The 12,911-nt window shown below is 38.8% G+C and overlaps 1 protein-coding gene across 2 annotated transcripts in view; it reads left to right on the top strand.

The window, feature by feature from the left end:
• hif1aa (hypoxia inducible factor 1 subunit alpha a) overlaps positions 1-12,911 on the top strand; it is a 53,704-nt gene that overhangs the window by 22,968 nt on the left and 17,825 nt on the right. For both annotated transcript variants that reach the window (XM_078234229.1, XM_078234230.1), the window contains exons 2-6: positions 836-1,029; positions 5,287-5,432; positions 6,036-6,120; positions 8,562-8,674; positions 11,046-11,248. In XM_078234229.1, coding sequence (XP_078090355.1) covers positions 836-1,029; positions 5,287-5,432; positions 6,036-6,120; positions 8,562-8,674; positions 11,046-11,248 — 741 coding nt within the window. The remainder of the gene's footprint in view (positions 1-835; positions 1,030-5,286; positions 5,433-6,035; positions 6,121-8,561; positions 8,675-11,045; positions 11,249-12,911) is intronic.

Genomic DNA, 12,911 nt, shown 5'->3' on the forward strand with positions numbered 1-12,911 from the left:
ATATTTTGGCAAACTGATGATGGGTTGAGCCCATTTTCAGGGTTGAGATTTACCAGCTCTGATGCAAGTCTTTCACACAATTTAAATCAGTAGGCTGTGTCCTTGCAGCAGACTTTAAAGGTACTGAGAGGCTGGCTGAGAATTGAACCACCAATAAACTAAATAAAAATTTTGATGGGCTGTGGTGGGAGTAACTGTATATCTTTACCAATTGACAGTTTTATACACTGCCACTGGAGAACCAAAAATCACAAAAAAAAATAATACCACCCAGTAAGAGGGGGTGCTTAAAGTGTGCTGTACAAAATGGGATAAAATGCATTCTGGTAGTTCAGTGAATAATGAGGACTCCAGAAGAATCCAAACTCCTGGAGCAATCTTTAAGCTCAGTGACTGAGATCCTGCTATAGATACCAATACAACACAATACTAGTTGTCAGGAGTAGCTTTTGTACTGTATACCACTTAAATAATCTGTAGTTTTTCAAGTTGTTGTTTTCTCCCCACCTTCCATTCATTCTTTCAAAATCGTATTTTTAAATATATACTCCAAAAGGTGGATGTTCAAGTTCTGTATTACCACATGATTACTTTAAACTTTGTTTTCCTCAATGAAGTTTGCTTGCTCAGTGTAATAACTGGTTTTTCTGCTCAAACTGAATTTTTGCATATTTCCTGCTTTTTCCTTGGTCGAATTAGGGGAATATTTTGTTCTTTGAGTAACAATAGGCAGTACTTGCCATACATTCAGAATGGAATTTACGTAAGATGCTAAGCTATTTGTCACGCACTTGTTAACTGACTGGGTCTCTGATCGTTCTTCTTTTAATCCCAGCGGTGGTAGTTCGGAGCGAAGAAAGGAGAAGTCTCGAGATGCTGCCAGATGTCGAAGGAGCAAAGAGTCAGAGGTCTTCTATGAGCTGGCTTATGAACTGCCTCTTCCTCACAGTGTCACTTCTCATCTGGATAAAGCCTCTATCATGAGGCTGACTATCAGTTACCTGCGAATGAGAAAACTACTCGATGCTGGTGAGTCATTTGTAGTATAAACTGTTAATTAATGCAGGCGATTTTAAAATCCGATGTATCCGCACAAGGTTCTTTCTTTGTACCCAGCTCTATTTTTAAGAAGTTACTTACGTAGCTTTCCCTACAAAGTACCACATATTGATCTTGTGCTCAGTGTGTAGAAAAATTGGAATATCATTTTATTCATTTGTTTTTGCTTCCTTGGGTCTCATGTCGGTGAAACTCAACTTCTGTGCTGACAACTAGTTTCAGGTACGACCTCATTTTGTTTTTAATGGAGAATTGCTCTACACAGTTTGCACGGTTATGGCCTGGATTTAGCTGGAATAATGATCAGTATTCACTGTCATTGCTCCACTGAAACTGGCAGGAACTTTGCGAGTCCACACATGTGTAGAATAACCCAGAGATCCAGAGAATGTGCGATTGAGGTACTACTGTTCTGACCGCACACACCACCTCGAATGCAATCAATGAAAATCATTTGAGTTAATGAGAGCTTCCACTCTTGAGTATACTTATTGCTAAGCCCTAATCATAAGTAAAGCCATTTTAAAAGAATGTTCTCTTTCTGTATACTTTAAATGCAAGTTGTCCTGATTAATTATTACCATGCCATTGACGCACAAAATCATCCAGGGTGCTTTTATTTGGGTGACTAAAACTTGGATTAATGGCAGGCTTTTAAGGTGGGTATTAATAGGAGGAGGATGTGGCAGGGTTTAGGAAGAGAATTCCATGGATCTTGGAGGTTGAAGGTGCGGCAGCACCTGGTGAGGTGCGGAGAGTAATGGATGCCAGTTTGAGTCAGAAAAATGCATGTTTCTACTCTAAACAAGTCAAATCTGATTAGTTATGGTGATCTGGAACTTTTCTGTCCCTGTTTCATTATGACTTTGGACTTCAGTAGTACTGTTGTCTTGAAACTTTCATTTATGTTCCCTTAAGTTGCAGTTATACTATAATGTTATGTGGGTGTGAATTTTGGAATACATTATTTGAGATCGAACCATATTTAGACATTTATCTAAGTGCCTATTTTATGAATCATGTTTGTTTCTTGAAATAGTGAACACAAATAAATGATGTGGCATGAACTGTGTTTGGGCATTGTGCAACAGCATATACGCCAAAAGAGTTGTTCAGTAATTTACTAAGAGACCTAGATAGAAGCTAACAAGTCTGTAGATTGTAGACCACGTTTACGACCACGGCGAAGCTAAACGCACATCAATCATACACAGTTATCTATTGGCAAATCTCTCTGAAATATAAATAGCAATGACATTGAAATTTTGGGCACAACTGGAACCAATAAATATTTATGATGACTTTGAATGGAAGTAATTATGATATTATTCATTAACCAGATAAGATCATTCCAACAAATCAACCAGATAAAGCATTAATATTAAAAGAATCACAGTGTAGTACCACAATGCCACTCTGATGTTGCACATCAAAATGACTAGATACAATGCAACAATATTTTTCAATTAAATATTGCAATAGAAGGAAAGCCAGGTTCTTACTCTTAACTATTGAAGCATAGGAAAGCATTTTTTTCGCCCAATAGGTCTGTCCTTCCGCTTTCTATTTTTCACTGTCCCACCAGCGCCACACTTTACATTCCTGATGACTGCAGGAAGAATCCAAACTTGATGTCTTTTTTACCATACAATAACAGCTACTTCTGGCATCTGCATTTGCACAATTAAATGAAGAGATCCAAAATTTGCTGCTGGTGAAATCCTGCTTCTCCACAGGCTGCACTGTTGCAGTTCTCGTCAACGGAGTCTACACACAAATTACTAATAGCGTGAACCTAAGGTAACTTCCCACTACTCTTGACTAAAGATGGATATGAAAGTTCTTATGCAATTTTGGAGTGAGTGAGTTTAAGCACATAATATGATAATTACTACTCAACAACATCTCTGACCCTGAAAATTACAAGAGTTACAACTCTTTCCCTCTAAGGAAATAAATGGGGCAAATAAAAAAAAACTGTTTTTCTAGTTTCTGTATTTATGTCTCTCCCTTAATCCTATCTGAATGTCCAAACTTTATTTTGCTGCCTGTGCAATGATATACATGACCTTTTGCACTTGACTTCTGGTTCAGCAACCTGTCTGTGAGGAATTTTTAATCTGGTTGAAGAGTCTCCCTGTCGCTCACAGAATTTCCTGTCGAGGTAATGCAGCAGATTAGCTACTCAATTGTTAAAACTCCCCTCTGACAAACTCACAAGAAGTGTTTAGGTAACTTGTACAAAGTGAATAGAATGAGGCCTGGACAGTTGAAGGTGCAATGTTGAAGCAGTATTAAGTCATGGATTCCCAATAGGCTGACTGCCCAGCTTTCCTTCTTGGCTCCTGAGCTCTCTGGTAGTGTGTTTTCCCCTGACTAGTGTGTTTAGAGTTAGGGGGGCACAGTCTCAAAATAAGGAGTGAGCCATTTAGGACTGAGGAGAAGAAATTCCTTCACAAAGGAATGAGAATCTTTTGAATCCATAGTAGAGTGGATCTCAGTTTTGAGTTCATTCACGACAGTGATAGGTATTTGGATGCTAACAGAATCAAGGGATATGGGGATAGAGGAGAAATAAAAATTCAGCCACAATCCTGATGAATGATTGAGTAGGCTCAAAAGGACAAATAGGCTATATTGCTATGCTCTTATGTTAAGATCCTTTTAAAACCTGTCTTAATTTTGAGTGCTTCAAAAAAACTTGTGTTATGTAATGATTTTCACAAGTACTGAATATCTCAAAGCATCTTACAACAAATGAGTACTTTTGATCACTATATAGAAATGCAGCAGCCAATTTGTGCTTTTACAATTGTAAGTACAATTTCACAGTGGGTGGTGTGTATATGGAATGAGCTGCCAGAGGAAGTGGTAGAGGTGGGTACAATTACAACGTTTAAAAGATATTTGAATGGATACATGGATGGGAAAGGTTTAGAGGGATACGGGCCAAACGGAGGCAGATGGGATTAATTCAGTTTGGCATGGACGTATTAGGCCGAATGGCCTGTTTCCTTGCTGTATATCTCTATGACTCTGACTCGATGACCCATGATCCCATCCAACCCAGCTTGACACAGACTGCCCACAACCCAAATTGTCTGACCTGAATGGTCCTGAGGATGCTGGATTTAAGATACTACAAGAATACAATTTGTTATGAAGTGGTCTCTTCAAGAACTAGAGGTCCTGTTCTTGACTTTAGTAATTTAAAGTCTCAACTCCGCATTTGGAGTACTGAGTGCAGTTCTGGTCACCACACCACCAGAAGGACATGAAAGCTTCGGAGAGAGTGCAAAGAAGGTTCACCAGGATGTTGCCTGGTCTCGAGAGTGTTGGCTATGAGGCGAGGTTGAATAAACTAGGATTGTTTTCACTAGACAGATGGAGGCTAAGGAGAGAACTGATAGAGGTCTACAAAATTATGAGAGGCGCAGACAGGGTGGATAGTCAGTGTCAATTACAAAGGGGCACAGGTTCAAGGCGAGAGGAGGAAAGTTTAAGAGAGATGTCGGGGTAAGTTTTTCATGCAGAGTGTGGTAGGTGCCTGGAGCGCGCTGCCAGAGGTGGTGGTGGAAGCAGGCACATTAGCAACATTTAAGAGGCATCTGGATGGGTACATGAATAGGGAGGGAATAGAGGGATATGGACTGAGTAAGGGCAGAAGGTTGGTTTTTTTTTAGTTTAGTTAGGGCATCATGATCGACACAGGCTTGGAGGGCCGAAGGGCCTGTTCCTGTGCTGTACTTTTCTTACTACTTTGATCATTATATGCCAAATTTCCTCTGGAAATACTTGCATCTTTTCATCAGGAGATTATGGGTTTAAGAGTTGTAACTTTCTCATTGTTTAGACCTGAATGTTCTATGAAATACTGATGAGTGCTGTTTTCAGATGACATTTTGAGTGTTTCTGTTCAAGTGGACGTTGAATCCCATGAACCATGCAATTCTTTTTATGTTCCCTTGGTGTTTTGGCTGATATCATTTAAAGTTGCTGTTACCTAAAACAGGATTGATTTTTAAATGCTGAGATTTTGGTGTGTACAAAGTGATTTCTTCGATAAGTCACAGCATTTAAATTTGTGTCTGTGTAGGTCTTTGAAGCCTGAGCTACAAGACGTTATACAACTGAGAGCTTTTTCTGGCAAATTGCAGTCAGTTTTTTTCAAACTTGAAATAAATTAAGTGGTGGTTGATTAAAAAGGAATTTACCTGACTTGTGTAGGGAATGCTGAGATTGAAGCTGACGTGGAAAAACACCTCAACAGCTTTTATTTGAAGGCGCTGGAAGGATTTGTCATGGTGTTAACACAGGATGGAGACATGATCTACATGTCTGAGAATGTCAACAAGTGCGTGGGACTCACCCAGGTATGGATGATATTTGTCTATTCTACACAGAAAAATGTCAGTATGATATAAGACCTATTTGAAAGAAGGGTGACAAAATGGAAAGGCTTGAAAATTTGGCATATTTAGAAGTATTTATATCAATTATGTGGAGAACATGTTTAACATTTTGCACATCCATTCTAATTCTTGAAACACAAGTTTTGAGAACCACGAAAAAAAAATGCAGGGCAGCACGATGTCACAGTGGTTAGCAATGCTCCCTCAAAGCAGCAGGGACGCAGGTTCAATTCCCAGCTTGCGTCACTCGCTGTCGGTGCGGAGTCTGCAAGTTTCCCCGTGTCTGCATGGGTTTCCTCTGGGTGCTCCGGTTTCCTCCCACAGTCTGAAAGATGCATTGGTTAGGTGCATTGGCCATGCTAAATTCTCCTTCAGTGTACCTGAACAGACGCCGGAGTGTGGCGACTCGAGGATTTTCACAGTAATTTCATTGCAGAGTTAATGTTAGCCTACTTGTGACATTAATAAATAAACATTTTTTAAAAAGGCTTGTTTTGGCCTGTTGCTTTTCTAGCTTGAGTACCAATGACGATCCTTGCCCTTTTTTCCCTTTTCTGTAAACAGTTTGAACTGATTGGTCACAGCGTTTTTGATTTCACCCACCCCTGTGATCATGAAGAAATGCGGGAAATGCTCTCGCACAGACAAGGTAAGGAAACATTTTGACATTAATACTTGTCCTGAATACCCGTAGCTGATAACCCAGTCATTTCATTACAGTAATCCCTGCCTTTGGCATCCGGCAATTTGTGCCGCATTATCTTTCACAGTACTACAATTTAAACTTAGTACTACTTTTTGTTTCGGAGAATCTGATGTGTTGTCTCATTGCTCTACTATAGATTCACAGCTGAATCGAGAGGCAAGATCTGCTGTATATCAATATTATACAGCATTGAGCATTTTGGCTGTAAATGAGTGAATGCACTCTATTTTTGTGCATTTTCCTATAAAGGCTTTCACTGCTGTTTTGCACCATTCATACCCTGCCATTAGGAAATAAACATGTTCTTGACTGTACATTCAATGAATGTTGCTTTCTGACCAACTGCTGGAAGGTGCAGTTTTTCATGGTCTCTGGATGAACTGCTTTAATGCAAAATACTCAGATCTGGATAAAGGTCAGCAAGCGGGAGGGAAGAATGCAAAATCTGGCAGAAGAGATGGCTTCCATTCTAGACTAAAGGTAGGTAGACCCCCAGGGGTTTTGACATCCCACTAGTTCTAGGAGACTCACCCAAAGCCCAATGTTTAATCTGCTTTCCAATCCGGAATAGCAACGCCATATGCCCTAACACTTGAACCTCGGCCTCAGAACAGCAAGTTGCATCATCACTATGAATGTTCTTTTATTATGCAAATAGTGTTTTTTAAACTTATTGTATGTGGATTTATGGATTGGTTTTGTTTTGTACTTCCACCTGCGTTCACTAGTTAGGAGTTTTTTTTCTTAACTTTTTATACACTTTATTGGGATTTCAGTTTAAACTTGCAAAGCAGCTGTGTATCTAATTTCTGAAAAGCTGTCCTTTGCATTCTTGATCAGTATAGCTCATAAGACAAAATTCGTTTTAACAATTTTTCTTGACTGCTGGTAAGGGGGACAGGCAAAAAAGACATTGAAAGCAACAAACATGAAGTTAAAGTTAGCAGCTTAATGGTGATATCAATGTATTATCAGTAAGATTACTGGAGCTCATTACATATAGAAGGAGGTGATGTTTGTTACACAACAAATCTAGCCTCACATTCTCTAAAAGTGAGAACTTTAAATTATTGTAAGAACTGCAGCCACACAAGTTTATTATGATAAGGCCAAGTCAGGTCAAAGCAAAGGTTAACATTGCAACCAAGTCAGGTCAAAGCAAAGGTTAACATTGCAACCCAAGTTAAGCAATCCAAATACATGTTTTATGACATAGTAAATGGCATATCAAGTTTCTTGGTGCTATAATTTGATATATAGTTGACTTGTGCACAAACAGCACAGTTTCATAATGTAGGCAATGCTGAAGATGAGACTATATCTAACTCGTTGACTGGTTAAATTGAATTAGGAATAACTGTGCTTGTTTGTAGCCTTTGGATATTGGTGTAAATATGTTTGCTTGTATGTAAATAATGGATACCTGCATCAGCATTTCTAATTATATATGTTTTCAGTTTCATCATTGCACCCTGCCTAATATCCTGTTCATGAAGATATTCTGTATTCTAGAGATGAATTTTGCAGTGATTGGCTAACCTAATAGCTTGCCTCAGAATTTGGCATTAAAGAATACTGTGTGCATTTCTGGTCACTATATTGGGAAAACAATGTATAGGTGCAAGAGAGGTTGCAGAGAAGATTAATAAGGATGACACCAGAAATATGTGTGTATATTTTATCAGGTTTAGGGTTGAACTGATGGAATTCAGTAAAATTATGGAAGATTTTGATGGCGTGAATACTGAGATAATATTTGTTACTGTGGGTCCAGAGCATAACTAAAGTCCATCAGTATAAGATAGTTATCAGGAATTCAGAAGAAACATCTTAACCTAAAGTGTGTAGAACTAATTGAAGCGAATGGTACAATGGTACAGTTAAGAGGAAACTAAGCAAACATATGAGGGAGAAGGTTATGATGATAGGTTCTGATCAGGAAAGATCAGAGCCTCGAGTAGAGCTGAAAAACCGCCATGGACTAGTTAGGTCGAATGGCCTGGTTCAGCATTACCCTCTTCACAAAATGGTGATCAGAACTGCATGTGATCTAACCAGGGTTTAGTACAGCTTTAGCACAACCTCCCTGCTTCACAGTTCTACCCCTCTACAAGTAAAACCCAGTGCTTGATTTGTTTTTTATGGCCTTGCTGACCTGTGAACAACTTTTTGCAATATATCCCAACCTTGCTCTTGTTCAATTAACATTGAGAACTTATAGCAAGTTGGTTTTTTTCTTGAGTGACTTAGTTCAAAGGAAAAGTAGAGCAAGAAAATTCTACTTACTACTTCGATCCAAGAGGTTCCTGTTCTTAATCAAAATAATGCTGTTGTGCTTCTACTTGGGCAATGTGATAACTCTGGTTGTGGTGTTTGAAATTTAGGACCTCTGAAGAAGGGGAAGGATCAGAATACTGAACGCAACTTCTTCCTACGGATGAAGTGTACTTTAACGAGTCGGGGCCGCACTGTCAATATCAAGTCTGCAACATGGAAGGCAAGAAATTTGATAATTGAATAGTCATTAATTTCCAGAGCAATTTTTAAAAATACTGATTTCTTTTAAAAATTCGTTCATGGAATCTGAGTGTCGCTAGCACAGTCAGTATTTGCTAATCATCCCTAATTCCCTTAGAGTGGTGGTGAACTACCTTCTTGAATTACTGTTGTCCATGAGGTGTAGGCACTCCCACAGTGCTGTTTGAAGGGGAGTTCCACAATTTTTCCCAGTGATACTGAAGGAACTGCGATATAGTCCCAAGTCAGAATGCGTTCCCTTTTAGCTCTGAGGAAGAGTCATATAGACCCATTGTTAGCTCTCTTTCTCCACAGATGTTGCCAAACCTGCTGAGTTTATCCAGTATTTTTTGTTTTTCAAGATTTGCAGCTTGTGCAATATTTTGCTTTTATTTTGTGTTCCCATGCATCTGCAATCCTTGTCCTTCAAGTTACCGTTGCTGAATGAGAATACCTTGGGTCGTTTTAAGACCATGATTTCTTTTGAGGAAGTGATATTCCATATAGGCTGTGGTAAGCTCTCTAACATGGCAGATCTTGACATCCAAAGACTTCTGACAATTTCTAGGTGGAAAGCTATAATTAAACTCAAAACTGTCAGGATTAAAGATCACTGCTATGATCGTATAAGAAACTGATTGATTGAAGAAGGAACTCCATGGGGTTGGAAAAGATTGATTGAAGGAGGAAATCTGTGGGGTTGGAAAAGATTGATTGAAGGAGGAAATCTGTGGGATTGGAAAAGGTAACTCTGAAATGACAATGATTTGGATGAGACATATGAGTGGGTAGAAAAAGCACAAATGAAATTCGATGCAGGCAATTGTGAGGTGTTACCCATAGAAGAAAAGTGCCTATATGTGTACATATGGGAAGGCTGTTGCAATATCTCCAGGATGAATCCTGAAATCTTATTAGACTGGCTGCTAAATATATTCATCCAGTGCACAGAGAAGCAATTAACAAAGCTAATTGGATATTGAACTACATATCTACATGGATATATAGAAGTAATGAACAAACTGCTTCTCAGTCCAGTTCTGGTTGCCTAACAACACATCTAAGTATTGGAGGCTGTATTAATCAGAAGCACGAGTTCAATCTCCAATGTCAAAGATATGAGTAAAGAGAACAGTCTGGTGGAAGTTGGGTCTTTACAGACTGGAAAAAGAGGAGTCTGAGATGTGATCATTGGAAATGGTTCCCCAACTCCTTTGACCTCTTAATCTCCCTCTTCCTTTAAAACCCAACTCTTGACCACGGTTATGGTTGTTCTTCCTAATGTGTCCACTTACCAAGGCATTTCAGAGTGGTTGCAATCTTTTTCAATGTTAATAGGACCATATAAACGCATACCCTCCTCCAGATTTTTCTCATACGTGTGTAAACAAGATGTTAATTTGGCCAAGAAGGCCACATAATGAGTAGATTTGTGGTGTTAGCCAAATCAGCCATAATCTAATTGAATGGTAAATGGGGTGAGGGGCTGAGTAACCTATTTCTCTTCCTATTTTTTAAAAGAAGTAAACTGTTTATTGTTTAAAGTTCATTCACAGAAATTAATGCTATACGGTTTAACTTGATTTGTACTTGAGCATCTTTAACAACTTGCATTTATATACAAAATAAGTATAAACTTAATTTTGCACTGGCTAGTTGTAGGTCCAGCTTTTGTTTGAAAGTTAAAATAGCAGATTAACAGCTCTAATTCTATAGAACATTGTGCTGCTGTTGATCAAAGCAGAATGCAAATGTTCCAGGTTTAATCCCTAATCTGAATTGAGTTACGCAGTTTCAGGTGGTAGGGCCGTTCCACCGTTTTCATTGTCCCTGGGATCAGTGAGTGAGAATTAGTCAAAATTGCCACTTATTATTATTTAGCGGTTCTTATTGAACAGAGCCCAAGTGAGGGTAGGATAGGAATTGATCAGCTGTCAAAATGAAATGATTTTAAAAATTCAATCCAGTTCTTGATTTTGGAATTGGAAAGTGTCAAAGGTATTTTCTGGAGATTTTCCTACCCTCTTCTTGATGAGCTGGTGGAGGAGATGCAGTTTTTCTATGACAGATGTAGGGCTCAGTTTGCATTTTGTCAAAGCTGAAGAGTTTAGTTGCTGCTTCCCTAAAATGGTTTGAGAACGTCATAAACTAATCCAAGCTGTACTATGCCATCTGTGGTATTTAATACTAGTATCTTAATAATTCTGTTCCATCAAGTAACATTCAGATCAAGATTGAATTAAAATCTGCTTCATGAATCTGATGTATGGATACTGCTGGATTGCTTAAAGTAGATGAAGTGCTTAATACCCTGGGAACTACCAAATGCTGACTTTGATGATCTTCTATAGGTCCTTCATTGCACAGGACACATTCGAGTATACAAATCCAATAATGAGCAGACCCATTGTGGTTACAAGGAGCCACCCATGACCTGTCTGGTTTTGATCTGTGAGCCCATTCCACATCCATCCAACATAGAGGTACCACTGGATAGCAAGACATTTCTCAGTCGTCATAGCCTGGACATGAAGTTCTCCTATTGTGATGAGAGGTGAGTTATGTAACATCGGGAAATACTCTGTTCAATTTTTTATGTCTGAAATGATAAATCATTCAGGTTGATTTTTTCAAGGCGTTAACATGTTTGAATCGTCTCAAATTCTCTTCAGATAACCTTATTCCTGTAGATTATAGAAATAGCAAGAAAAATAATTTCTCAATGCAAATAATTATTTTAGAAGTCGAATGAATATCATCAAATAAAGTAATTTTAATGGGGAGAAATTAAACGGTTTAGATCCTGTTTCCCTAAAGGCGAGTTCTATTAAACCCAGTATTCTGGATCTACAGTTTGCCATACAGAAATGAAGAAAATGCAATATCTTGTCCATGTTTTACTATTTTGTTTGAACCTGTAGTATGACATCCATTGACTCTGTCTACACTTCCTGCTGCCTCGGCAAAGCAGCCTGCATAATTAAAGAACCCCACGCACCCCAGACATACTCTCTTCCGCCTTCTTCCTTCGGGAAAAAGATACAAAAGTCTGAGGTTACGTACCAACCGACTCAAGAACAGCTTCTTCCCCGCTGCTGACAGACTTTTGAATGGACTTGCCTTGCATTAAGTTGCTCTTTCTCTACACCCTAGCTATGACTGTAACACTACATTCTGCACACTCTCGTTTCCTTCTGCATGAACGGTATGCTTTGTCTGTATAGCGTGCAAGAAACAATACTTTTCACTATCAATACATGTGACAATAATAAATCAAATCAAAGTTCTTATCTTAAAAATAATTAGACAGAACCAGTTGGATGTCTCTACTCCAAAAATAACTGTCCAGATAAATGAAATATTAGTGGAGCAATTGGATGATTCGCTTGTCGCTAACATGATCTAACTTGTATCTTAGAGTTCATCAGAGGGCATATAGCTTGCCTGTTTAATTATAGTAAACAAAATAACTGGGCTATGATAATACAACCTCTAAAGCTCATGTAAATATTGAAAGCTTTAAAATCTACACTTGGTACATTAATCTCTCTTGACCCTGAATTAGTTATACATTGGACTAAGTAGCTTCATGCATATTGCATATCATCATGGAATAAAAGATCTTTTCATCACAGCATCTATTTTGATTTTGTTTTTCGAAGTGTACTGATAAATCTATTCATATCCTAAAGACAAGTAAAGAAAGATGTGCATTTGTGCAACACCTTTCATAGAATCAGGATGCCCCAAATTTCTTTGCAAGCAATTATGTATTTTTTTGAAGTGTAATCATTGTTGTAAGAAACATGCAGCCAAATGGCGCACAGCGAACTCCCACGAACAGCAAAGTAATAATGACCAGATAATCTTTTTTGTGATGTTGATTGAGAGATGAATATTGACCAGGGCACCTGGGATAACTGCACTGCTGCTCTCTGAAACCATGATGTGGAGATGCCAGTGTTGGACTGGGGTAAACACAGTAAGAAGTCTCACAACACCAGGTTGAAGTCCAACAGATTTATTTGTAGCAAACACCACTAGCTTTCAGAACTGGCTGTTCCTTCGTCAGGTGTGTCACGAGCATTCGGCCTCTGATCTTCAGGTAAGCATTCTCCAAGGCGGCCTTCACGACACACGACAGCGCAGAGTCGCTGAACAGAGACTGATAACCAAGTTCCGCACACATGAGGATGGCCTCAACCGGGATCTTGGGT

The sequence above is a fragment of the Mustelus asterias genome, chromosome 18 (assembly GCF_964213995.1).
Source record: "Mustelus asterias chromosome 18, sMusAst1.hap1.1, whole genome shotgun sequence".
NCBI lineage: Eukaryota > Metazoa > Chordata > Chondrichthyes > Carcharhiniformes > Triakidae > Mustelus > Mustelus asterias.